At 41.5% G+C, this 27,666-nt stretch overlaps 1 protein-coding gene across 3 annotated transcripts in view; it reads left to right on the top strand.

Moving 5' to 3' along the window:
* asic1b (acid-sensing (proton-gated) ion channel 1b) overlaps positions 1-27,529 on the top strand; it is a 148,206-nt gene extending 120,677 nt beyond the window's left edge. For all 3 annotated transcript variants that reach the window (XM_035153312.2, XM_035153310.2, XM_047339354.1), the window contains 9 exons: positions 6,385-6,535; positions 12,264-12,391; positions 17,635-17,785; positions 18,646-18,702; positions 19,271-19,424; positions 23,483-23,574; positions 24,077-24,156; positions 25,238-25,339; positions 26,074-27,529. In XM_035153312.2, the coding sequence (XP_035009203.1) occupies positions 6,385-6,535; positions 12,264-12,391; positions 17,635-17,785; positions 18,646-18,702; positions 19,271-19,424; positions 23,483-23,574; positions 24,077-24,156; positions 25,238-25,339; positions 26,074-26,169 (1,011 nt within the window). In that variant the 3' untranslated portion in view covers positions 26,170-27,529. The remainder of the gene's footprint in view (positions 1-6,384; positions 6,536-12,263; positions 12,392-17,634; positions 17,786-18,645; positions 18,703-19,270; positions 19,425-23,482; positions 23,575-24,076; positions 24,157-25,237; positions 25,340-26,073) is intronic.
* The last annotated feature ends 137 nt before the right edge of the window (positions 27,530-27,666 follow it).

The raw sequence follows: 27,666 nt of genomic DNA, 5'->3' as shown, positions 1-27,666 counted from the left end.
TTGATGCAGCTTTCAGAGGTGGATGCAGCTTTTGCATGAGGCTGAGTCGCAAGGTGAACTGGTTGTAATTGCCTGTCAGTATCTTTTATGCGTCGCGTGGATAGATATCAAGTGGCTGTGTAATTAATTTGCTTTGAAGCCGTGCAATCAGCAGGCTGTGCACACATCTCTGCACTGTTGCTTGGTTATGTGCCTCACTAGTTCAATTAACTCTCTCATAGCTCTTAAGCTGCGGCCATGTAAATGCAACAATTACATTCCTGCGTAGTCTCATGCTGAGCACTGAGTGATTTGTTTTACATAATTGTATTTCTGCTGACAATATAGCTCCATACTTGCTCTAATATTCCTGTGGTTTTCCCTAAATCCCCTGAGTTGACAACACTTGATGTAATATTTGCTTGTTCACATTTAATCCAGCTCTCTTTTAGTCTCGTTATTCACCCACAGACACTGTAGAACGTCCGGGTTCAACATCAACTAATATCAAAAGTTGACTCATTTTATTGGAGACCATTTAAAAACCCAGCAGGTTTCTGCTTCCCCCCCATACGGTCTGAACTGGTCTCTAGTCTGTCGTCCATTACCTCCGGATCAATGTGTGTACAATCCTGTGCTCACAAGAGACCAATCTGGCCCTAATGAAGACTTTTGATTAATTTAGCAACGCTTTAAAATGCTCCCTGACACTGGGATGAAGAGCAGTTAGGGCCGGGCTCGCTGGTAAACTGCTGCCCCATTGATTGCTCTTCACTGTTGACTGGAGAAAAATAGGAAAACCGTTGTCCCTCTCTCCCGCCTCTTTAACCAATTCAATTTTCAGTTAAGTAGAATTTCTTGTATTGTTTGAAATAGTTAGATATTTTTTGGTTGTAGTTCTTTTTTTTTTCCAGCAGCAGATGTGACCGAGTGTTATTTCTTATTTGTATCTGAAACTCTCGGCCTCTATGGCATCAAAACATATCCTCAAATAATGCATCAAAGAATCTGCCTCTCTTGTACACACAGATTTAAATGCAACACGTCTGGAACCACAAGGCAAGTTATCACAGACAAACACATTTCTTCTCACCAGCATCTTTGGGAACACTCCGTGTTGTTGTTGTAGAGCATTTTAAAGGGTGACCAAGCAGAAGCAACCTGTTTCGGAGATAAACATTGAGCCAAGCTCTGAGTTTGGGGGATATGTTAGTGCATAGATAATCGATGCTTGGCCTCTGGGTGAGCAAGATGAGCTGTCGGCATGAGTCAGGCCAATAGAATCAGTCACACTTGAGAAGTAAGGTGTGGAATAGGAAGGCGAACCTGTCCACGTACAATGGGCTTCGGGATCTATTGACTTTTGTGCAGGAACCCCCCCATGTTGCCGGGGTCTCTCATGGAAATCGTAAATTTGGTCCCCCCCCCCTCGGCCTCATCAATCCATCCTTCCCTCCATGCAGCTGCTCAATCCTTCTTTATCTGTGCTCGAACAACACACATGCTTCATTCGGTCCTCACTCGCAGATTTTGAACATTGATTTCAGTAACGAAATCGACCCGAGAACACAGCCAGCCTCTGTCCCTCCCATGTTCCCGATTGACTGACAGTTTGAATCTTACCGGGGAATCTAAATGGAGATCCATTTTTCTCTTTTTATTTCCTGTCTGAAATATCAATGTAGTGGATGCTTTTTTATTTTTATTGTAAATTTAGTGCATAAATACTTTGAGAGAAAATGCCTCATGCTATACGTAATACTTAAGATGTAAGTGGACTGCATTTCCATAACTCTTAAGTTTTAACACACATTTGAAGCTCTTTACAGTGAGTCACATTCATACAGTGATTATATATATGTAGCACTTCTCTATCACTCAATCATGTGTCTATCCCAAGGACACGTCAACATGTAGACTCGAGGAGCCCTGGATTGGACCATCAACCTTTCCCACTAAGTTTGGATCCACTCTACCTCCTGATCCACATCCGCCCCAACAGTTCTTGTGCTTTGCTCTTTATCTGCTCTCACCAGACTCTCAGTTCAGACACAGCTTCCTCTAGACTTTGCAGAGTAGAAGTTTGCACGTTCTACTCTGTCTGGCAAAACTCCACCACCTCTCTATCTGCCAACTGCAGCTTCATTAGTCCACAAGGCAGAGCAGACACACACATTTTATTCAACAGGTGTGAGTCCCGTGTCTCTCTCGCTTTCTCTCTACATGCACATTTAGCTCAGACCTGCTCCCTGATAACTATAGAGGCATTTCAGAAACGTTATTAGAGGTTTGACGAAATAACCCCATGGAATATATTCAATTTCTAAGGTAATTCATAAACCCAGCCTCCTCCCTGTTAGTGGATGGGACATGGACTAAGCTATAAAAAATTATAGAGAACACATCAAATAAATTAGATGGTTTCTGTGATTACAGGTAGTTCTTATAACACTGAAGGGTTCATTGTTCTAGTAACTTTGGTTTTGTTAGTTATTGGATACTATAAAAATAAGGTCTGGATGGACAGCACAGACTGACTCGTGATTGGTTAAGCGTGTGTATGGACGGGACCTCGCCACGGTGGCTCCATCCCCTGATCGCTACGGCACAAACTTTGGTTCCAAATGTGGAACTAATACCCCCCAACAATATGGTGTCATTCATATCTGGGATGCTTAATTTCTGTATAGTGGGAGGATGTGGAGACGAACTGTTCATCTTTACATACATTCTATGTTCCCTTCCCATAGATGTAGCACAGTGTGGATGCAGAGTTTTTGTGTATTCTTTCATTTTTCGAACACTAGTTAATGGCCTTTATACCACAGTGACAATATCAACAAATCTGAGTTGATTCACTGCCACGCTGGACCCCGACAATCTCTCATAGGTGGTGTTTTTGTAACTGTCATAACACATTGCACCTCGGTGCTCAGAACCAATCTCGAAATCAATGGAGAGGAGAAAAAGTGGTTCTTCGGGGGAACTTTAGGGAACAGCTTGTGCATCCTCGTCACATTGTCATGTGAGGATAGCCAAGGGCCATCTCAACAGCCTCGGCCTGTCTGTCTGTGAATTTTTTATCGAAAGAGAGAGACAGTGACATTTCCACACCCTGCTAGAAGGACACAGGGTGATGTCTCTCTCAGCGTTCCTCACACAGGTCGGGGCGATTTCAATATTTAACTTCTGTGTTTACAACTTACAGAGATATCATGCCTCTCTTTTTTTGATGCAATGTGAAGGGCTCAGTGTTCAGCGGCGCAAGAACCAACCTTAATATGGGATTTACTCACTCGGGAAAAGCTGCTTAAGAAACGCAAATATTTGTTCACCCTTAATGCTTAATGTACTTGAACTAAAAGGTTAACAGCAACAGATTACTAATGTTTACCATCACGGTGTAGAGCAATTATAAACTGCACTTATGCTGCCGAGAATTAATTAGTTTTTCTTGAAATATTATCCAAGGAACGGTTTTGTGTTTGGTGATAATGGGCTTTCTGCTTCAGGTAAAAGGTTTCTCTTTACCAAAATAATGCACAGCACTGTAAAACACTGTCAGCAACACAGGATAAGAGAGACCGCTTGATAGAAAGACAAGAAGAAGCATGTTGAGAGTAAACGTTAACCTCAGAGCCTCAGAACACAGTGAAGATCCTGACTCCCCAAGGTCACCACCGGCACCCACCGCTGCTCTTCACTCGATGCAGCCAGCACAATCCCCTGGTTACCACAGCAACTCTGACTATACAAGCCTCCTGCAGTCAGTCACCACATTATCAACACATACACGCAGATGGCAAGCAGGGGTGGCCGTACACCTCCATGCAAAAACTGTACACACAGACACACACACACTCACCCATATTCATGCATGCTTTTTCACATTGTTGTATGTGTATGCACACTTGGGGACATGCACAGAGATAAACACACACTCACAAACGATCTTATCACGGTTGTCTTGATCCGCCAAATGCTTTTTCTCTTCTCAGTGTGATCCACGCTGCCTCTTTCTCTAAATGTTCTAACTTGTCTCTTGGAGATTCTGTCTTTGTGAGCTGTAAATGGGTAAAACCTTTAAAAGAAATCGTCCGTACAAGTTAATTAGTTGTAGATTTTTAAATAAAACATGGCTTGTTTGGCTGTTGCAGGATTTAATGGGGGGGAAAAATCCAGTCTGAGACTTAAAAAGCAGTAGACATTTCCTTCCTGCAGGCTTTTCCCTAAGTTGCGGATGCAAGTGCCGCTCTGATTTCATAAGATTTCCCTGCGTTTATATTCCAAAGAGCAATGATATACAGTGATCTGATTTTGGCGAGAGACGACTCTGCGACTAAGATGGATTTCAGGGCCATTTTATTGATGTTTGGAGTCTGCTCTGGAGTCACCGCACATAGGCGGGTGTTGCAGCCGCTGCTTTTGACTCAGTTTTTCCACTTACGCACTTGAAAGGTCACATCTCATATTGTGTCGACTATCAGACCGCTTTTTATTACATTTCGCCACTTTGCGTCTTAAAAGCTCCTATATAACCGCGCCATGGGAGGCAATCTATCGTGGCTCATGCTTCATTCTCCCCCCACACATTTCACTGTCCAGGTATCACGTAATCCTAACTTTTTTATTGTGAGACATGGCTGCAATTTTTTCTCTCCGCTCCGTGCATCTGCCGTCTGTGACATCTGAGTAATTTGTCACGCACGGCTAACGTCTGATTCATAAGTCAGCCTGTGTAATAAACGCCTCCCTGTGTGTTCCCAAGATCCTCACACAGCACATTCACATGATAGGAAGCTGCCACCTGTTTTAGGCCGCCTCAGCAGAAAAACAAGCCATTTGTGTCGTAATGTGGTTATTTTTACTGCCATGTTACACCGGAGCCTTGTCTCCTATGTATGTTGTGAATACAGACAAAGAGTGGAAGTATGAGACTTATTCATTCTACACAAACCCCTTTTTTTGTTTCTTTTTACCATTTTGTCTTATTTATGTCAGAACGTTGAAGGTTAATGGTGAGTTGATTGGGAGCTAGGTTGTTGTGATACGGGGCTCGCAATTGTGCAGCCAGACAAGCGGGAGTAGGGGAATGTTTTATTTTGGATCCCGCCCATGCTTTTCCATCCCCTAATGTCTGATGATTTGATTACACATCCATTAGTTCACTGGCAATCATGTCTTTGCCAATAGGTCGCAGATCCCTGCTGCGCTCCTCAGCATCCCTCCAGCACATCCTGTTATACAATGTGTGCCTTCCTGTTTGCATCGGTGGCCGTGTGTCGCAGAGATAAAAGTGGAACTGGAGCATGTTGAGCTAATTCAATCGGATGCTTTGAATACATTTGGTAAAGACGAAGCCAGATGATGATTTGATTAAAGCTGAAGCAGTTAAGTGGATTTCAAGCACCAATGCCAAAGATTCACTGGTTCCTGATTTGTAAAAGTGAATATTTGCTGTTTTATTAAGTTTTCTACTATATCAAACTGAATATGTTTTGTATTATTGGACTGTTGGGTGGATAAAACATGATTTTTGTAAACACTATGTAAACGGTTCTTACAGTTTTTGTGAACCACATAGTCGCTTGTGAAAATAATCAGCAAATTTATCAAAAGCAATAATAATCGTTAGCTGCAGGTTAAGATTTGATGATGATTAGCGCTGCAAACAAAGATTGTTTTTGTCTTCAATTAACCTGCTTATGGTTTTAATGATTTATCCACAAAAACTACACTATGTATTTTTGTTTAAAACAGGCGTTTAAAAAAGCTGATGTTTAAGCAGCAGGAACCAATGAATGTTTTTTAATATTTATTTATTTAATGATTAAAGATGTTTAATTATCTGTCAAGTGCATAATTGATTCATTTAATAATAGTTTCAGCTCCGATAATGATCCATAGTTATGAAACACGAGTCATTACCTCTCTTTAAAACATCAACAGTCTGTGTTTGAAATAGAAAAGAAACCGCAGTAAGTTTTTGGGAGATTTGTTTTGATGCCAGCTGTCATTGTTGTTGTGTGTGAGATTGCTCAGGCAGAGGATATCCCAGTTCGGAATAAAAGTCGTGTCAAGCTCACTCAAGCACACAGTGTATCACACAGCACCGAGAGTGGGGAGAGCTCCGTACTGTATATCAACAGCATCTTAACAGTGTAAGTCCTCTGAGGTTTGTGACGATGGGTGGGGGCTACTGCGTGTGCTTTTTATTTGCTTCTGAAACAATCTCCCACTCAGCACCCCCTTTATCTGCACTACTCAAGGATTAAATATGTATAGCTGGAAAATGAGATTTCACTCCAGGGTCAGGGATGAGAGTTATAGGTCGAGATGCGCCCTACCTTTTACTTTTCTCTTGTGTCAACTCACTAAAATCCTTGTTTATTCTGTGTTTTTCAGATTTTCACACGCTACGGAAAATGCTACACCTTTAACTCAGGCCAAGATGGACGACCCTTGATGGTGACGATGAAGGGAGGGATGGGAAATGGCCTGGAGCTGATGCTGGATATCCAGCAGGATGAATACTTGCCCGTGTGGGGAGAGACTGGTAAGCTCACCTGGAGGATACTTCATATGAAACATCCCGTGTTCTAAAGACTGCAGCTAAAACCACATGATGTGTATGTTTGCCTATAAGGAGTTGAGTTATAAAGAGAATTTTAAATCAGTTTAATACCAAACGAGCAACTTATTTTCAGTGTCGGTGCTTTGAGAAGTCTCAGGGGGAAGAAGTGATTTCCCTCTTATCCCTCATATGGAGGCCTGACTCAGCTATACTGTACTCACTGCAAGTCCCTTTTGATGTAATTGTAAAACCATAAATCCATTTCACTGCAGTGAACATATGCATACTTACGGCTAAATAAGATCTGTCCTAAATTTACACTTACTATGCACCTGAATTTTTCACATTAGTCAGACGCAGAAGCAGGTTCAGGATGAAAAAAAAACACTGTCTTTAATGCAGAGAGCTCAGTTCACAGGAATTAGGCCAACAGAATCAAAAGTGCCAAAATTTACACTCTCAAAGATAATGGTCATACACGTAGGAACTGAATGTGGGACGATGTACTCTAAGTTGACAAGATGAACTGGCAAACACAGGAGGAACACACAGATACTGTGTCTCAATTGAGGGGTTGCATCCTTCGGCGGCTGCAATTGATGACAGATTGCGTCACAGCCGACGAGACTAGGCTTTCTTACTTTGAAGGCTCCGACAAATGCACCGTCAAATGTGTCCTTCCATCCATGAGAAACAAAGGCTCCATTGGGTGGATCCTCCTTGGGTCAACCTGTCCCAGGATTAATTGTGCTTTAGTGACAAAGTATTTTTCAAAGAGGTAATGGAAATGAGACGAGTGATGCTTGAGTATCAGGCTTCAACTCAAACAAACAGCTACCGGTACCTATGTTCAAAAAACCAAGGGACATCAAAACGTTCTCATTGTGTCCAACTACAGCTCCATTGCAAGACGACAGCATTTAGGGCGAGAACAAGCTGTTGATGCCGATCCAGGAACTCCTCTGTCAACCAGACAATCTTATTTTGGCTCAGCCTTTATGGTCAATGCGAACCACGAAGGAGGCGCAGACAGAGTCCTCGAAGGAGTTGGCCCCTGAATTAGGACACCGCAAGACTTAGGGCACGGTCACACCTACGGGAATGTAACAGCGGCAAACCTTTGCCTCTTGGTTCACTTTCAATCTGTGCGAGCGAGGAGGTGAATAAAACATTTGCTTTCTTTGCAAAAGCAAATTGCAGCATGGCTTCGCGTGGAGTTCAACTTTGGTGAACTTTGACCTTCGATATTCGCTTCGCATTCACATATTTGTGACCGTGCCCTCAATTCTAAAAGGAGGAGAGACAATGAGACACAGGTGTGACATATTAGGGAAGGTGTGGGTATCAGACGCACAGGAGACACCGGAGGATCAGAAGTGAAGAGACCTGATGTGAATTTTAAAATAAAACGGGGAACAAGAAGTAATTTAACTAAACATATGGATGAGACACTTCTGTGAAACATTGTCCTTAATAATGAGAGATGATCCTGATGAATAGATGGTCGGATCATTTGAGATCCTCTCACTGTGTCCATGGATAATATTGACTAAACCGTTTAAAGACATATCGACATTGTTGAGGAGAATTTAATTTCATTGGAATTTAATTGTGTCACTTGTCTGCTAGGTTTAAAGGGCACATGAATCAAACAAGCAGAGAACCATATGCCCAATATAAGATCAATGCAGTCTGGAGCCTCATCCATTCGGGGTCAACCCCTCATCAACACAGTGGAGTCTCCTCGGTGCTGCTCCAGGAGACCCTGAACGTCAGATTTTTAATGCTGCCGCGCCCGCTGCTGTGTTTTTGTATCAATATTTAATTCACTCTGAGAAATAAATGTAAAGAGTTCAGTGTGGTCACGGAAACACTGCACACAAAGCACAAAGCAGAAGGCTGTGATCTGAATGTAATATTTAAATATGAAGCTGCATCTACTCCAAGTCTAAATGATTTAATAACTTTTAATGTTGGTTGTGTAAGATTATTTAATGTTGAAAGGCTTTTATAAGAGCAGATATGGTGGAAAACTAAAAATCCCATCACTATAATACAGTGATTTTGTCACGTAGTTTTCATTTGTACCTTCACCACCAAGGTTATGTTTTCAATTGTGTCTGTTTCTGTATTGTTCAGCAAGATTATGTAAAAAGTCTTGAACCAATTTGAACCAAACTTGGTGGAGGAATGGTGCACGAGCCAGAGAGGAACCCATTAAGTGTTGATCTGGTTAAAGGGCAGACCCACAGTTTTCCACATTACAATTTTTGCACATGTAAGCAAAGACAAATTTCGGCCTCGACAAAGGTAGACAATAAAGTATTTTCTAAACTGTTCTATTCTAACCTTGTGAGATAGGACATTTCATCTCAGTAAATCATAAATGGGTTTTGATTTTTTTTTAAAACAAATCCGACATCAAGATGATGAGACCTATGAGTTTGGTGCAGATGATCAGATTACTGCCTTTCTCTGTAGGATTGTTTGGCCTTGACAGAGGAACGCTCTTCACAGAGTGCCCTTTTCCTTCAACTAAATTGTTGTTGTTGTGGTGGATCTCTGGAAAAAATATCAACCCACCGATTCCTTTAGTATCGTATTCAGTTTTTCTAAAGACTGAATGCTTTTGCCATTAATTCCGAAATGAGACAGATTGGCCCTGATTAATCCCATTACAACAGCATTTAGCACCTGTTTTTTAATCTGGCTGAATGCCCCGCAGTGCCTAATGTGCCAGACAAACATCTGGGGCCTCATTTATCAAAGCACACATAAAAAAAAGTTCTAAGTGCACATGTCTGTGTCTGTAAGAAAAAAGAAATTAGGTATTTATCAAACACGTACATGCACATCTTCACACATTGAACATTGATGAATTTTACATGTTCTACATCCATCTCCTTGTGCACATGCATTTACATAATCACACTCAGAATGCCAATCAACCTGTTAGCCTTAATGGAGAGTTACATGTTATGGACTAAAGCAGCACATGAGAAAGAGCTGCACCTCCAAAAGATTTATGGACCTGAGTCTCACCTTGTGTGTTTTTCTGCATTGTTACTGGTATTGTTTTTGTTGCTTTGTGTTTTAAAATATGTCTACTATTTATAGCATTACTTTGTTACCATACAGTTAATTATTCTGAGCAAATGCGGTCACGCCGCATGAGATGTTGCAAGTGTTGCAAAATGTGAAATTTTGCCTTTGGAAAAGCTCATGTTGTTGTTAGTGTATCGACGGTACAATGTCCAACATCTCCGTTAACGTTTTACACGTGAGAACCTGAGATCACCAGAATCATAAATAAAAATGATGCCAAGTCAAACTGGCTTGTCCAAAAATAAAAGTTGATTTCCACATGATTTGCTTCACACATAGCATCAACTGACACAATTCTACTCTTTTGATAGCAATTAATTGTTAATCCTGAACACTGATTTGTAAATTTAAACACATTCTTTACATCATGTTCTCCACAGATGCTAAGTTATGCATGTAAGAGAATCCAGACATAATAGAGGCATATAAGGCAGAGTTTTATTCTGAAACATTGATTATTTTGTTTTCTAAATAACAACTAAAATGTCCTCAGGAACAACAGCTACAGTTTATCTATTGTTACACGGGTAAGAGTTCTGTGTTTATGTGTACTTTATCAATCAGTTTTCATATATTATACCTGTGTATTGCTGGAGGTTTGTCAGTACATCTGGTCAGAAGTGGTTCTAATTATACAGAATTTTAAGCATAAGAAATTGATAAATTCTTCCTGTGCATACAAATGAGTGGAAACAAGGTTTAAAGCTGGAGTACTCTTACATATAAATTACATTCAAGCCTTTGCCAACAAGTTCACACAGTGAAGTATCAGTGCCGAGTAAATCTCTGTATTTTAAATCTGGTGGCTTTGGAGACATTCCCGCGCTGAAGGATCAGTAATGATTTGTTTGCAAGAGATGAAGTGGGGGTATGGTAGAGCCCATATGGTGGAAAAACTTTGGATGCATTCAAGAAAAGTTTTTTTTAATCTGATTTTACAGATAAAAAAGAACCTTGGTATTGGGAGGATGAAATACTGTTTAAAAAAGAAACAGATCCAACAGCTGATAATAGTCATAAGCACGTGTTGAAAGTGTTTGGGTACATACTGTCACCATCAGGTCTAATCTAATGGTTACCAGTTAAAAACAAAATCCTGAATATTGCATCAATCCATTTTTTACAGCTACCTTTCCTCTTCAATGTTGCAAAGGGCAGGAGTTTATCACAGCAAACATCAGGTGAGAGGCAGGTTACATGAGGGACAGTACGCCGGAGAGTGAAAGTGTCCATCAATATATAGACACCCACATTCACACCTACGGGCAGTTTAGAGTTTGTGCCTCTCCTGACCTGCTCGTGTTTGGACTGTGGGTGGAAACGGTTTCGCCCAGAGGAAACCCAGGCAGAGAGAACACACAGACTCCACACAGGAACAATACTGCCAGGCATGTTGGCTCAAGATAACCACAGATCCCCCCCCCCCTGTCCTGCCTCAGTAAGGATCAGAAAATCACAGGCGAGCACAGCAGGCTGCAATGAAAGTGAGATCCAAGAAAACGTGTGCGTTGGCGGCTGTGACAAGGTTATAATTTGCTTGTTAAAACCACTGCTGGTTATATTGACTTCTCTGCCAAGCAAATTTCTGTGTAATTGTTGCATACCTGGAATTATTTCACAACAAAGCACAGACAATGAAATAACTCGGAGGCGCCTGAACGTGCTCGAACAGCGTCGAGTATGATCGAGTTTCCATTTCATTCCGAGATTCTGGCCAAATTTCATTATCGCAATTGTATAGGGATGACAGATGGCCATGACCAAGAGCGAAAGCCGGGTTGCTACTTATGCACTGTATATGTGCTGCTCCGAGCCTTCAGCATTTGTCTTGGCAGCGTCTGAGAACGTCTCTGTTTCCAGTCTCACAGGAGCGATGTGAGCAATTGCTAAATTCCAGCCGCATCCCTGAGCCCTTTAATTGAAAATAGTGAGAAAGCCTGGCGCTTGGAAGACGACACCAAGTGACAACCGGGGAGGAAAGGCAGCAGGAAACAGGCATCCCACTTTATCCCTGAGGCAGTGCTCAGAGGGACTGAATCTTCTGAATCCTGCCCGCCATCGGCACAACAAGCACAGCCGGGTAACTGCAACTGTGATAGAAATATGTTTGAGCAAGTACAGGTTTGAGCCACCATGTCATTGTGATGTTCCCCCCGATGTCAGTATCAGAGAGGCCCATCTGCGTCATTTGAAATCTATACAGCGGAATGCTGCAGCGAAGGGAGCTGTCAGCTGTATTGATTTTCCTTTTATCGTCATCATCATTTATTTATTAATTTATCCATTCACTCTTGTTTCCCCTTGCAGTAAATAAGACTCCTCTGGGGCGCATATTAAAGGAAGTCCGTCTCCTTTATGGACCACCAGCTCACGTTAACTCCTGAAACACCTCATTGTGTTTGTCAACTCTGCAAGTTCATTGGTTTAAGTAATGAAAAAGCAAAGAGCCCCTGTTAGCGGTTCTTTAGAACTAAGGCTACAGCTAAATGCATTTTCAAAAGTTCTCATAGGTCATTGTTTTTTTAGACTTTGTTTTTATCTTGACAATGTGTGCATACAAATCGTCATCCCTGTTGTAAATGTCCTGACCTTTTCTTGTCAACAGACGAGACGTCGTTCGAAGCCGGGATCAAAGTTCAGATCCACACCCAGGAAGAGCCGCCGTTCATCGACCAGCTGGGCTTCGGAGTAGCACCCGGGTTTCAGACCTTTGTATCCTGTCAAGAACAACGGGTACGTCTTGGGGGGGCGGCAGAAAAGAAAAGAAATAAAGAAAGTACAATATTATATGTCTGCACAGGTTGTCAGCAAGAAACTGCAACTTAACATGAGTCAATCTAACGTTTGGCAATTCAAAGATAAATTATGATTATAAATACAATAATTTCCCCTTCAGCTTTAATAATGAAAATCTTCATTTCTAAAGCTTTTTGGTGCATTGATGTAACAAGGTCGATTTCAGCTGAAAGGCTGTTACAGAGTTTGGGGGCCCAAATGTATGCTGGAGCGTGGCGTGATTTAAATGTAATGATTAAAAGATTTCAGAGAATGATGAAAGTCGTTCATAAAAACAGGACTGAACACTGACATTAAAACCAAAGTCCTAAATGTCTGGCTTAATGGAGGGTAGCAGGTTTTCAAATTTAGCATTAAATTCTGATGTGTTAAATGATCCAAAAATAATGTTGTGTGTCATTGACATATCAATGGGAGGAAAATGATGTTACATTTTCTTCAGCCAAGTTTTCTTATGGCTTTGAGCAGAGTTCTGACAATCATTAGAGTGTGCCATTTAGAAAGTCACCCATTTTCTAATCCTCACAGTGGAGGTGTGTCAGCATGGGTTTTACCAATTAGGATTTATTTTCTGTTAAGTTGTCTTAGCTCAGCTTTTTTTTTTATATAGTCTACTTTAGAAAACCTTTCAATAAGCAAACATGTTTCAGTGTCAAAGTCAAAGCTTTTCAGACATGAACTCCATAAAGATTGGGTCCGGACATTTTCCAGACTTTGCCTTTCACGTATGAAGAATTCACAGAAGAATCTCAAGGTCAGACACGTTCATAACGACAGGAAACTTTCCGCAACATTCAAACGGGGGGTGGCGCCTGAGTAGAGCATCAGGAGGCAGGAAATCACAGTTTTTGTTCACAGCACATCGCCACAGGCATCGACCCTTATCTCCAACTACGTGTCTTCAACGTGTTGTGATATTTATATTATTCCAGTTTTACGCTCACTCGCTTGCTGGGAATTTTCTGGGAATTTCCCTGCTGTATTCTCACATAAGCTCACTCGTTCCAGAGAATATCCAGAGCAACTGACTCGGACATTTTCACTCTCACATCCATGCCCCTCTGGAATATTTCACACTTCAGGGCATGTTTGAAAGCAGCTTATTTGTACATGGACACTCTCAAAATTTGAAAAAAATCACCTTGCCAACATGTTTTACAGTGTAGTCGTAAAGTACGTCACCTGGGACAGTGACCGTAATAATCGATGATGTATCCTGGAATCATTGAGGGTATTTTGGAGCTTTCAACATCCTGCATGAGCCAGGTGACCCTTCCAGCGATGATCAAGCCCTGGCCGGAGTCCCAGTAGCACTCACTCTCTGCTGCTCATTCCCCTTGATCCACAACCATCTGGAGGATCTCCCTGCTGAGCTCTGAGGCGCCTGATGGCTCTGCTCGCGTCTCCCCCTGTCACTCCCAGCAGACACACTGAGAGCTTTACTGGACTTTTTCTGAGCCACTTGGTATCTCTGTCTTTTGAAATTTTAAACAGACGGCCCCAGCTGTTCAGTTTTGCAGGCTTATCAGAAACTCTCTCTCTCTTTTACCAGTGTCAAGGCAAATATTACTCATTTCTCATTTATTTAAAGCTCCACTAAGTGATGTTTGAAGAGAATATTGACTTTAATGACTCTCTGTAGTGTGAAAAGGTGGCTGGTGCTAAAAAGAATGAAAACATTATCACACAACTCCCTGCTCTGCTCAGATTCTAACTTCTGGTAGCTGACTGTTATTAGTTTTCCTGCTTCACACACGGACGTAACCTGGAGTAAATGTGAAATACTGTGATGCCTTTATAAGAGCAACACAGCTCAGTTCATTGAGAAATTTATTTTTCTCTCTTACAAACATTTCCAATCAGTAAACAGCCACTTGTACTTGCACATCTACTTTAATAATTTACATGTAATGTTATTTTATACTTCCACTCTACCACATTTCCTAGGAAAATATGGTTCTATACACACGTATTAACAAATCACTTTTTAATCTAAGATTTTATATAAAAAGAAAAATGTTCTGTGCAAGACTGAATCAACTGCTTACAACTTTTTCGGCTTGCGCACAGAAAAGCAGTGATTGTGTCCCTCTTTCACAGTTCAGAAGTCTGTGAGATTTATTTAAACTACTTTTCAAGGTCCAAAGTGGATTAAAGTTTAGTGTAATATTTCACAAAAGAGCAAAGACTAAAGAAAAACATAAAATACAAACAAATTCAATACAAAAAATGAATACAGACAGGTTTTTCAGAGTTTTCTCTTTTCCTCTTTCCTAACCCATTAATCATGTCACGACCCCTCACACACATCTTCTGATTGGAGGGGGCCAAAGCACTGGACTAAAATATTCAACCAGCTACAAGAATAAAATACCATTTACACATTATTGCATCAGTATTAAACTAATGACGTCATTTATCTCTAACATGAGACATTTTCCTGGAAGTTTAACAAAAAGACTTATTATTCTCATCATATTTTAAATAAATTTTACTATAAAAGATTTACTAAGATTTTGAATCTTGTATTGATACTTTTTCTTGAACATAGTGATTTTCACGAGTGTGATTCACCGTATGTGCGTCAGTGACCTCACCACAGATCACAGTTACACACTTGTCACTGGACCCACTCACGGCCTCTGTTGGACCCCAGGGAGTTGGAGCGAGCCTCCCCACATTGTAAGCACTGCACTATCAGCACAATGCTGTGATTTCAAGGACAAACGCAACTCCACTTTCACAGAAGAGAGGCTGAATCAATCCTGTGTTTCTTTCTCCTCGAAGGAAAAAAGTCTGCCCGAGGCTCATCAATAACCTGGCAGTTGGAGCGACAGCTGCTATTATTTTTTTTAATGTGATGGAGGTTGAAAAGACTATTTTGATTGCTGAAAATCGAATGCTGAGCCTCCAGTGTTACACCACCAATCCCACAGCGAGAGAAACTGTGTTTGTGGGGCCCCTTGGGGACCTTGGGCCCATGTGCAGTCTACTGAGTTAAACACCTGGGGCCTTAACAACACTAAGAAACTTTCCCCTGTCAGTTTGTAGAACTCTGTCCCACAAAAATGTGTGTCGGTTATTCTTCTGAAATGTGAATAATCCTGCAGGGCATGGTGGCGATCATGCAGCCAGACAAATCTTATGCTATGACTCGTAATATGCTACAAAACCATGCAAAATGAATGGAGGAGAGAAAAGGGCTGAATTTGGGCGAGATCTCAGTCCTTCCACGTCCACACCACTAGTGAGTGTGTTCCAGTGTCGACGCGCTGCAGCAGGACTTTGCATGCTGCCAATGTCGCCTCTGTAGGAGACTGTCCCTCTTTGTTTTTCTCTCTATCTCACAGGCTCCTTTTGCTTTTTCCGTCTCCGACATTCATTACAATTCCTGTAATACTGTTACTCTCTTTTTAATATGATTCTCCACCTCTCTCGCTCCTCTTCTCTTCCTCCCTATTTATTTATTTATTTATTTCATTGGCTGGCAGGCTCGCTCTTCATTAATCTAATGCAGCTCGGTCACATTTATTCCATTCTGTGCTTCAGCAGTCCTGTAGTGCTTCCTCCCAATTAACATATTAAGCAACAACTTCAAAATGTTTCCTCACCCAGCTCCTCTCCGTCCTCCCGTGCTGCTGTCCACTGAGTCATGCTGACTTTCTCCTTCCCACCTTTTACCCTTTCATTTTTGCGCTCCCTCGCTCCGTTAATGTAGGGGGGACTTCAGGTCGCAATCTTTCCATGATTTGTTTTAGTCTTCATGGTCATTAAACAGCTAACCGCACACTAAAATGTCATTAAATCTCTCATGCCAGATTCGCTTTTTGTGCAGACAGAATTAAGCTTTTGCAGAAGTTTAATCAGGGTGGAAGTAATGTTGCCACTTGGTGGTTTAGGCCGGCTGAGTGGGGCTTTAGAGAATGCGGAGGAATGGAAATAGGGACCTCTGAGTGCGAGAGAGCCATTATCAAGTCATATAGTTCCACCAGTTGGTCCAATCCCTGTGATGAGCTGAATAAATACGTAACTATCGATTAGCACATTTTACCGAGCACTGATGGCTTTTATGTTTTATTTGACATTGGCAAACGTCCTTCATGTGGAAAACAGCAGTGAAATCATTAAAGTCTCCGGATTAGATTGGAGTTGGAGATATCTGGTTTTCTTTAGTGCGCTGTACCGTACCTCTGCATGTGTATGAATACTGTATGTGCGTGTTGAACATCGCCGTGGATTATTAGTAACCAAATCCAGTATTTGACACACATGGCTGCCTCCTGCACTTCAGAACAAATTGTAAAACGCAGTTTTCTAAATGACAACAGTGGCCTTTAATTTATTGCTGTGTGAGCACTCAGTGATGCACTGTTTGGACTGATGAGATAAAAACACACGGGCTATTTTATAGCTTCCTAATTCATATCATGCAGCAAATTTTGCCCTTTCGTTTTTTTTCCTGTAAGATGGCTGAAATGTTAATGAATGATTAATAGCTAATATTGTAAAATGATATTCAAATTGCAAAATGCAGCCTGCTGAAACATGAAAGAACATGAATATATCTAATATAAGTTCTAAACAATTCAAAACTGTATAGTGGCCTAGTGGTTGCACAATAACATTGGTGTAATAAGAACTACCTGAAATGACAGAAACCATCTTTGAGAATAATGTATTTGCATTTTGACCTTTTAAATTGGTCCATGTCCCATAGATGGAGGAGGCAGGATTTATGTCTTGCCGTTAGCATCCTGGGGGCAATCGAGATGTTTTGGCATCACCTTTTGGGAGGCGCCATGTCGTCCATCTTTAAAACACAAGGAACATGGCACAACGCTTTGCCCTGAAGTGAATCTGTTTAGAATGAAACTCTGAGAACATCACAGCTCTACTACACAGCTGATTCAGTTCCTGCATGAAGAGTGGGCTGCACAATGACAGCACCGAGTGAGACTAGGAATAGGAGAAGCGTAGGAGAGAGGCTCCCACAATAAGCACCACTGCACACATGTATTTACCATGGAGGAAGAATGAGATTCACTCTCTGTACCAAATACAGTAAATGTGTAATACGCAGAGCAACAAGTTTATATTCATATTGACAGAAAGCTTTAACAGGGCACAGATCAGGTGTGTTTTATAATTAAAGTGGTTTTGCTTCTGTCTCTCTCTCTCAGCTGACGTACCTGCCTCCGCCGTGGGGCGACTGCAAGGCCTCAGCGATGGACTCTGACTTCTTCAGCAGTTACAGCATCACAGCCTGTCGCATCGACTGCGAGACGCGATACCTGGTGGAGAACTGCAACTGCAGGATGGTCCACATGCCCGGTAGGCCCCAGAGGAAGCATCTCATCACTGGATATCTCTGTATTTGTTGAAGAAGATCCACAGTGTCTGCAGCTGTGGCCGGAAGTCCTGTCGTTTGAACAACTCTTAAGCTTTTTGTCAGCGACTGCAGATAATCAGATACTTTCACACTCCAGCGAATCGAGAAACTCCCCTATTTTCGCTTTGTGTTTGTGCAGTGATGCTGTCGACCCTCTGCATTTAATCACTGTGTGGTATCTGAGATGGCAAATTGAAAAGGGCTTCGGCTCAGAGGAAACATTTGGATCTAGCCTCCGTTAACCTTCACTCTCCTGTCCAATAAGTGTTAATGTCTCTATCCTCAATCAGGGTCACTTTGAGCAGCGTGTTGCATGAAGGGAGCCAGACAATCTGCCAGTGTGATAATCAGGATTAGCTGCTGCCTTACAATGATTGTGCAGTTGATTAATACAGTTAAAATCCAGTGTAGATTGTGCTCCGCTCCCATTCATCTCTCCTATCTCCGTGTCAGGAAGAACCAAAACGCAGAGAATCAGTGCAGAGGGAAACTCATTTACTCAACATCCAGGACATGTCTTTCCCCCCCGTGTTTTCCTGATAGAAGGGAGAGGGACGGCTCAGAGAGACGGAGAGGGTGATGGACACTAATGAGAGGCAGCGAAAGTACAAAAAAAAAAAAAGTTAGATCAATTACTAGATGAGATCAAGGATGTAACATCCAATCATGATAAGGAGAGTAATGACATCGTGTGCAGAATAAATTATAAGCACAGATCTCCTTGTCGTTGGTGCATCTTCTTTCCCTCGCTGCCTCTTTTTGTTCGGACTGTGAACGCTGTGTCTCTTCTGCCTGTCCTCAGGAGATGCCCCGTACTGCACCCCGGAGCAGTACAAAGAGTGTGCAGATCCCGCCTTGGGTAAGGAGATAACCCAGCATGCTCCGTGTGTCTGTGTGTGTGTGTCTGTGCTGTGTGTGCGTATACACTGTTCATTGTGTTGCCTATGCCCCATTGCTCGGAGCCTCTGATCCAGGTTGATAACAGATGCTATAACGTGTTCAGCCCGATGGCAGCCGTTCTCAAATAGTCCCCGTCTGGCCTGGCACTGAGACTCTCAGTGCCAGGCTTCTCACCCTCCCCTGTCTCTCCATCAGCTGATACATTTCAGGTTTTTCATGTGTGTTGCCTGTTTTCTTTTTCTTTTATTGAATTGTAATCTCATGACGCTGGCCTGTGGCTGCTGCTGCTGCTGCTGCTGCTGCTGGTTCTGCTGTCCTTCCTCCTCTGTCGCCGCCTGTCTTCTTTCTTTTTTCTTATAAGAGTCTCTTGGGTCTCAACTCCTTTCACAAGTTTTCTTTGATGCCTCTCGCTCTGCTGGCATTTTGTTTGTCATCCTGGGGTGACAACAAATCTATCGGCCCCTATGGCTGCTCTCTTTCAATCCCTCTGTTTCTCTCTCCCTCCCTGTCCACTTCGTTTTTTCCAGACTTTCTTGTCGAGAGGGATAATGACTACTGCGTGTGCGAGACGCCGTGCAACTTGACGCGCTTCGGTAAAGAGATGTCCTTTGTCAAGATACCCAGCAAAGCCTCGGCCAAGTATCTTGCCAAGAAATTCAACAAGACAGAGCAGTACATAGCGTAAGTCACCGATTTAATGTCTTATTTGTCCTTTGTCTGTCCTATTTTTTTTTTTATTACACTTCACTTTTTATTCCCTTTTACACGTTCTCATCTCGGTGCTGTTCGGTACAACCAGTCTAGAATTGCTGGCTGCTAAAGAACAGAAGCAGAAAAATAAATGTCTATCAGTGTTATATATTTGATCAGGAATTCATTATTACCATTCATGGAATTTCACTGCAGTTTTTGTTTCATAAAATGTGTCCAAATAAATTATTGTGCAACAGTAGAAGGAAAACTCATTGTATTTTACAGCAATTCGATTATTTTCATGTGACTTTTCATACATTTGCTAAATTTATTGTGTATACTTGGCCAGAACTAATACAACGCATCAGAAATGAATCCCTCCTCTAATGTTCAATTTTTATTGAAACTGTTTTATAGAGGGGATGACTCAGACCTATGGCAGTTTTAGAGGATGTGGCTTGTGGTGCTGTTGAGTTTGTTGCATTATACGGAGATGAGATCTGTTATATCACCTCCCCTCACTGGACACAGTAATAGAAATGCCTGCAACCAGCTCCAGTCATCACAACAATCATGCAGGTGATTCATCGCCCTGATGAAACAGTTTCAAAATGAACTGAACATGATGCCTGTCCTGAAGTTCGGATTTACTGCAGGATTGTTGTACCAGGCTGACTCAGTTTTAGCAAGTTGTACCGAGTGTATAAAACAAATTTCCCTTCAGCCTCATTACGCAGCCCTGCTTTATATTTTGTGCCAACTTTCTACCAGCTTCCTTTGTCTCCTTATGTTTTCCTTTATTGTTTCTTACTCTGTATTTCAAAAGAATTCAAAAAGCCAAGTTTATTTGTATGGCACATTTTAACGAGGCAATTCAAATTGCTTTACATAAAATATCAAAGGCATCATGTCAAATTGTAAAAGCAACACAAGACAATACAAAAAAAGATGCTTTTAAAAATAAATTTTAAAGAGTTACATATAGAATAGAATAAATGACATAAGAAATAAAAGAGTGAGAGTAACTGTGCAGTGTAAAAGATGATTATTTATTTGATTTTAGTGGAAAACAACAGAGTCGTTGGCATTGATTTAAAAGAACTAAGAAGTGCGGCAGACCTGCAGTTCCCTATGTGTGGAGCATAAAAGCTGGAGCTGCTTCTTTATGTTTAGTTTTGACTCTGGGTACAGAAGGCAGACGTGTTGCAGACGACCTGAGGGGCCTGGATGGTTCATAACGTAGCAGGAGATCAGAAGTGTATTTTTGGCCCCAAACCATTCAGTGCTTCATAAACCAACAGCAGGATTTTGAAGTGAATTCTCCAGACATGTTCACACATTTACTTAAAAGACAGAAAGTCTGCCTCAAAAAAATATCCTCACCTCCTAAAACAAATCTCAAGTATTTGATAATCATCCATCGAGAAGAATTTATATTAAATTAATGACATTTTATGAATGGTGAAGCCCTTAAATCATCACATAATGAACTAGAATGGCTCTCCATAGAGCGTACACCTCTGCCAAGGCCCAACTGTCCCATTGCAACCAATCAAGCCGCACCACAATCCACACACTCATAGATATCAGTCCCCTAAATATGCCTCTGAATGTTTTCATTGAGATTCATGTATTATTGCCTGGAGAGTCGGTGATAATGTTGAAAAACACCAGATCTCACAATTTTAAAGAAATCTGTGCCAACATTTAATAGGTTTTCTTGTGACATGCTCCATCCTTCCACCTTTTTGTGGAAATCCACTCTGTAGTGGGGAAAACAGCAGGAGGGAAAACAGCACCTCCTTGGTGGAGATAAGAAATAATGGACTTCTTTTCATGTTGTTTCCAGGCTTGATTGTAGAAAATTGTGTAACAGCAGTGAAATGATTTCAAGAGAATTTCTAGGAATGAAAAACCCGTAGTTGATAATGCAGGTTTATGCTTCTGCCGTTAGTCCCCTCTCCTCACTAATGGGTTTCTCACTGTATCCCTGTTTAGCCACACAGTGCTGGTAATTCTCAGATGTGCTCCTGGTCTCGATGATGATGCACTAAGGCTAAAACCTGATGTTTACCATCGTTTTAATCGGATTAAACCTCTTTATCGCACAAACAGCTTTAAAGCCGCATTGTAATTCTCTCAATACACAAGGTCGTGTCATCTATGTCAGTCACCAGCATAAACAAGAAGGAAAAAAGTTCACAAAGCCAAGTTACATTTTCTATTTGATTGATCTCGAGTGTGTCGGCTCGAAGGCTGCACAGTAACTGCTGTAACCAGATCACCCGCTCAACTCAAACCTGCCTTTTTCTCACTGAGATAAGGAAATAGAAAATACAGCTTCCAGTCAAAGATTAACTTAATCAGCCAAGTACTGAGTGTGTCTTTGCCAAATCTACTGAAAAGCTCAAAGTAGTTCAGGGAAATAAGGAGACGACACAATAACAGTTGAATCACTTTTTTTCCTACACGAATATTGAGAGCGATGCACAAACCTTCCCCTTCTCCCTTCTGAAGGTTTTTCCCTGAGCACAGATGTGAGTTCATCTAGTCAAATTTTTTTGGATTGGCTGTATTTCCGAGCGAGTGTTTACTGGTGTGAAACTGACGTCTGTGGCAGTGAACCGTCTTTCCCCACGGGACACACAGCCACACAGCATTATGGGCTGTGGATAGTAGCTCTGATCAGATGTATTACAGGTTATTCACTCACAGTACGAACAGCTGACAGCAAACTGTGAGATGACACCTCACATAGACGCGCCTGTATGAATCATAAGAAAACACTTCAGAATAATCAGTGACAACAACACACACTTAGAACCAGGACCACTTGTACCACAGGGGGTAACTGTTTGTTCCCATTGAGGTACATGGAAACATTTAAGGAGCTTTAAGTGACAAGTCTAAACCATAGACTATATAAAAAGATGGATGACATGACCGCTCCCAAAAAGTGAAGTCAAATCGTCTTTACGTCCCCTAGTGGCTGGCTGCACTATAGGTCATAAACCCAGCCTCCTCCATGTTAATGGATGGGACCAAAATATAAAGTCAAAGTACACGTTGGATATTTTTTTCTCAAAGATGGTTTCTTGTCAGTTCGGTAGTTCTCATCACTCTGATATATGTTCAAGTGCTCGTTTTCCTGTAAGTTTGGTTCACATTCTTCATTTGATGCAGTCAAAACGTCTGGAAAAGTCATGATTGACAGCTGCAACTGAGTCGTGACTGGTTGAGTGTGTATATCTCAACAATTTGCATAAAGTACTGGATGAATGCTTAAAATACAGTCGATAAATAATTCAAATTTTTTTTTTTCAAGATGTGAATAAATAGCTGAGCTACAGCGAAAAGTAATGAACAGTTGAAACAGCTTAAAGCAAGAAAATATGAAGCACATGTAAAATAATAAACAAGTGTAATAATTGTGTAATAGTTAAAAAGTGTGAATAAACTGATGAAATAATAAATTAAAGTAAGTAGTTTTAGAAAGTTAGAGGGACTTGAAATACAAAAACGATAATCAATAAACAGCTGAATATAAAAGTGTACCTTGCATGTCAATGTTGTCAAAGTACATCTCCATCTCATTTCTTTTGAGACTGACAGTTAATAATGATCAACTTGACTTAAATATAGTAAACCAGCGCCCCCAAGCACAAAAAGGAAAGTACAAAGTCAATACGAGGTTTTGATCTCAACTCCAGGGGGGTGTGGAGTCAGACTCAGAGAGGATATTCAGGAGTCAAAATAACCGACTGCCGTGCCCTGGGCCTTTACACTAATCCCGTCCCTTTTTTCTTTCTGCTGAAGTCACAAGTTTGAAACTTTAACATGGTACAGACTCAAACAGCTCTCATCATTTCCCTTGTATTCCTCAGTGACCAGGCCCACCTTTGGGAAATTGCAGCAGGTTATTTGCTACACTTGATGCGTCCGCTCTGCTATCAGCAGGAAGTCGTCGTCTTCTCCTTTAAATCTCTGATGAGAAGAGATATTTGATAATGTGACTTATGACTGTGTGTTTCCCGCTCTGTTTGCAGTGATAACATTCTGGTGCTGGATATCTACTTTGAAGCACTGAACTACGAGACCATTGAACAAAAGAAAGCCTATGAATTGGCCGGTCTTCTGGGTAAGGAACTGTCAGGTGTCATGTATAGTTCTCAGTGTGCAACATGGCAGATGTGTTTGATCAAAGTGACAGTAACACAAAGACTTGTGTCATCATTGTGGCTTTTCATTTTAAAGCCTAAGTACATTTTTCATGAACTTTTCAATGTTACTCCACCACGTTTATCAGCAAATATCTGAACTTTCTACTCCACTACATATTGACAGTGCATTGCATTATATGTTCAGATAGTTTTTTTATATATATTTATAAGTTATAAATAACGAGAGGGAAATTAGTTCACTGATCCAATCAGTGGGCAAGTAGCTTAGACCCCGCCTCCTACAGCAGCACTAGTTATATTTAAACGCAAACACTTACTTATTTCAGTCTCAAGTTGAAAAGTTATATGGTACTTTTAACTTGATTACATTTTTGTCTATTTATTTGTACTTTTGTGTACTCACTCCACCATTGGTCATTTATTAATTTACTATTTGTGATTTTTGATTTATCTTTCCAGGGGACATTGGAGGTCAGATGGGTCTTTTCATCGGAGCCAGCATCCTCACCATCCTTGAACTCTTCGACTATCTATATGAGGTAGAATATCTCATTTTAGAAAAACCTCTCGCATTATCTGGAGCCTTTTACTTTGATTAAAAATGAAAATCTGTGGTACAGTCAATGTTGTTACACAACAGCTGGAGCTGGACGTACTGTATATCTTCGTCACTTAGCATGATGGGAGCAGACACTGTTTGTTTCATTTTGTACTGTCCAGTATTGGACTGACAGTTTTTTTCACACCAGTACGTGTTTTTGTGCGCATGACTAACTCCGTCCTTCACAAGCCTGCACCTCATCTCTGTGACGTACTCACATCTTAGCTGCAGCAACGCTGAATACATTAACATTTTTGCTGTATTATGTTTTAGATTAGTCAGGATGTCTCTGTCTGTTCTCGTTAGGGTTACCCTGGGCTGTGTGGTTCTTCTTTACTCTCTCTTCTTCCAGAGTCTGTTAGTCCTTGATTTAAGCTGCTGGAGGTGGACAGGATGAGAGGCAGCACTAGCTCATGTGCAGGATCGATGGAGAAACATGTTTATAGACGCATAAAATTGATCTCATTTGAGTCTCCGCCAAGGCTAATGCCCAGTCTTACCATGGTAAAGAAAGTTGGGAAAAAAGCCTGGCTCCGCAAGTTTATTCAGATATGCTCTGAAATTCTTTCTTGGGTCATTCCCCACCCGTACACAAAATGTCTCAGATAGCGGTTTTTGCATAATCCTGCTGCCAGACGGATAAACAAACTGGAATAACACTCAGTAGACACATACCTCTGCCGAGGCCCAATGGTCCCCTTAAATTCAGTCAAGCTGCACCAACCAAAGTCCAAAATTTGACAATATATTTTTGTAACCATTAATTATTCACTGGGAAGTTTGTGAAATTATGATTATGATTATTATTATATATGAAAATTAATTCCCGGAGCTGCCCCCTAATCCAGGTTTTTTCAGGTTCTTCCATGACGCATATCACATCCTTCCACCAAGTTTCGTGGAAAGCTGTTATTCCTAATCTTGCTTAGAAACAAACATACAAACCAACTAAGGTAACTGAGGTAATAATGTGTTTTGATCCCAGAAGGTCAGTGATGTGTGTGCTTGCCTATTTTCAGGTGATCAAGTATAAGATGTGCCGCTGCGTGAAGAAGAAACACAAAGGCCACAACAACAATGACAGGGGAGCTGTGCTGAGCCTGGATGATGTGAAACGCCATGTCAGTAGGCAGCTGCTAAGTACTTTCACTGTGTCTCACTGGCTTTGACAGGGGCACACTCTCCCCTTTGTCCTCACTGGTCTAGACTGCAGCCGGAGTGAAGGAGGTGGTGATGGAGGGAAGGGAGAAGCAAACGAAAGAGTCCAGGGATAGAGACGGAGGAATTCGGGGGGGGAGGAAAAGACTTGAGAGACACGAAAATGGAGAGATTGGGATGTGAGGGAGCGAAAATTGAGAGTGAGAGAGAGAGAGAGAGAAAGAGAGAGCGAGAGAGAAGTAGGAGAGCGGAAAGTGGCTTGAATTTAATCAAAGCTGGGGGACAGGAGCAGCAGGGACAGTCTGGAATTAGAGCCTTAGAAGGTGTGACAGCTCACTTATTTCCCAGTGTAAATGCAGCTAGATCACTTTAATTATAAGTCAGAGCCCGAGCACAGAAACAGGGAGGGAGGAGCTGCTAATCTGAGCTGCTCTCATGACTTTACTTGGTTATTTTTTCATTATTTTTCTGTGCAGTTGTCATGAATTAGTTTCCTCTTGCCTCCTGGCCCTGCTTGTTGCTCATGTCATGTGTTTTTATGACTAAGGTTTTCTCCAATTTGTTCTGGATGTGATGCCACCTCCGCTGCGCTTTTTCCTTCCCTTTATCTCACCGCTTCCTCCTCTGCTCATCACTTCTTCTTCTTCATCCGCCTCTCTCCTCCATCTTACCTCTGTGCGTTCTCTCTCGTTGTCAGGCTCCTTGCGAGAACCTGCGTACACCATCAACGTATCCTGGCAACATGCTACCTCATCACCCGGCCCAGGGTAACTTTGAAGACTTCACTTGCTGAGCAGACCCCGAGGTGGAGCATCAAAGTGCGTGTTATGCAACCAAAGCCAACCACACAACAAGAACTATCCAACACGGGGGAAGTGCGAGGAACTGATACGAAGTCGAACAGAGGCACTTTGTTTTTCTTCGAAACGGAGGACAAATCCAAAACGGCGAAGAAACTTTCACCTGAGGCAAAGTGGAGAGGATATCCCAAATATAAATCTGTCAGTTAACTCTTCTGTCTCTGTGTTTTCCTCTGGAATACTGCCGCAAAGGATGCTCATGGAGGAACCTTGCCAACACGGACCTCTCTCTTTCAAAAGACAAAAAAAGTGTAAAAAAAAAAAAATGAATAAGGGAAAATGTACAGTTATCTCACCATTATCAGAAAAAAGAGCCCCCATGCCTTTATATATAAACACAGCAGAACACAACTGTTTCACACGACACTGGCCTGCTGGTGGGACACACACCCATACTGCTTACTCCACTGTACATGTAGCAACATCTGTAACCGTTGCAGTGCTCTCCATGAAACAACAGCTGGACTTTGTGTAGTTTGTTTGCGAATGTATCTTTGTTCCCAGTGAGTGTAGTCGGGGGTGTGGGGCGGGGGATACTTTCAGGGGGGGTCGTGGCGGCAGTGGTAGTGGTAGAGTTTGCATCATCTACCATTTAAAACCTGTACTGGTGAAGATTTCAGGTCTCATCATGTAAATGCATGCTTGTATTCGTCCAGTGCATGTTTTTTAATTTCTTTTTTTATTTTGAACATACATATAATTACCAAGTTTGCCTCAATGATAGACAGATGATACATCCCATGTATGTTTCCGTGTGCGTGAGTCGTGTGTGTGTGTGTGTGTGTGTGTGTGTGTGTGTGTGTGTGTGTGTGTGTGTGCCAACATCAGTACCCAAGCAGGTACAGCGAGACTCTATTTTGCAACTGGATGAGCTGCAATTTAAATTTAATTTGTCATCCGTTTTATTTTATTTCCGTTTTCACATGTGCCAGATGAGTTAAAGCGTTTTCGTTCGACTTCATTTCTTCTTATCTCGACTCCTGGATGAGGTGACGTCGTTTTTTAGTTCTTCTTTTGTGGGGGTTTTAAATTTTATTTCTGTATCTGTATTCTAGTTGCAAAAGTCTTATCAAAGCACAATACCGCCAGTATGTAGAGGTGATGTAAAAGAAAATGTACTATTCTTCTTGATATATTGTCATATTATTAATATCGTATTGATCCAACAGTTTTTCGGTTGTTTCTTTCTTTCATATAAAACATACTCAGTATTGCCTGATGATCCTGTCTTCATCCTCCAGGTAAAAGACTGGTCCATTTAGTTATCGCAGCATAAATAAAATGTGAATATCATCTCATCTGTGAATTTTCTTCTCTGAAGCCTTCGTTTGTCTTTTTTTGGCAAAGCAATGTATTTTTCAACTTCACATACTGTGTAAAATGTTCATTACTAATCATGAGTAGCGCTCAGAAAATTTGTCTGAGGATTC

This window comes from Hippoglossus stenolepis, chromosome 3 (genome assembly GCF_022539355.2).
Source record: "Hippoglossus stenolepis isolate QCI-W04-F060 chromosome 3, HSTE1.2, whole genome shotgun sequence".
NCBI classification, from domain to species: Eukaryota; Metazoa; Chordata; class Actinopteri; order Pleuronectiformes; family Pleuronectidae; genus Hippoglossus; species Hippoglossus stenolepis.
The sequence above is the reverse complement of the archived record's forward strand: the minus strand, read 5'-3'. Positions and strand labels throughout refer to the sequence as shown.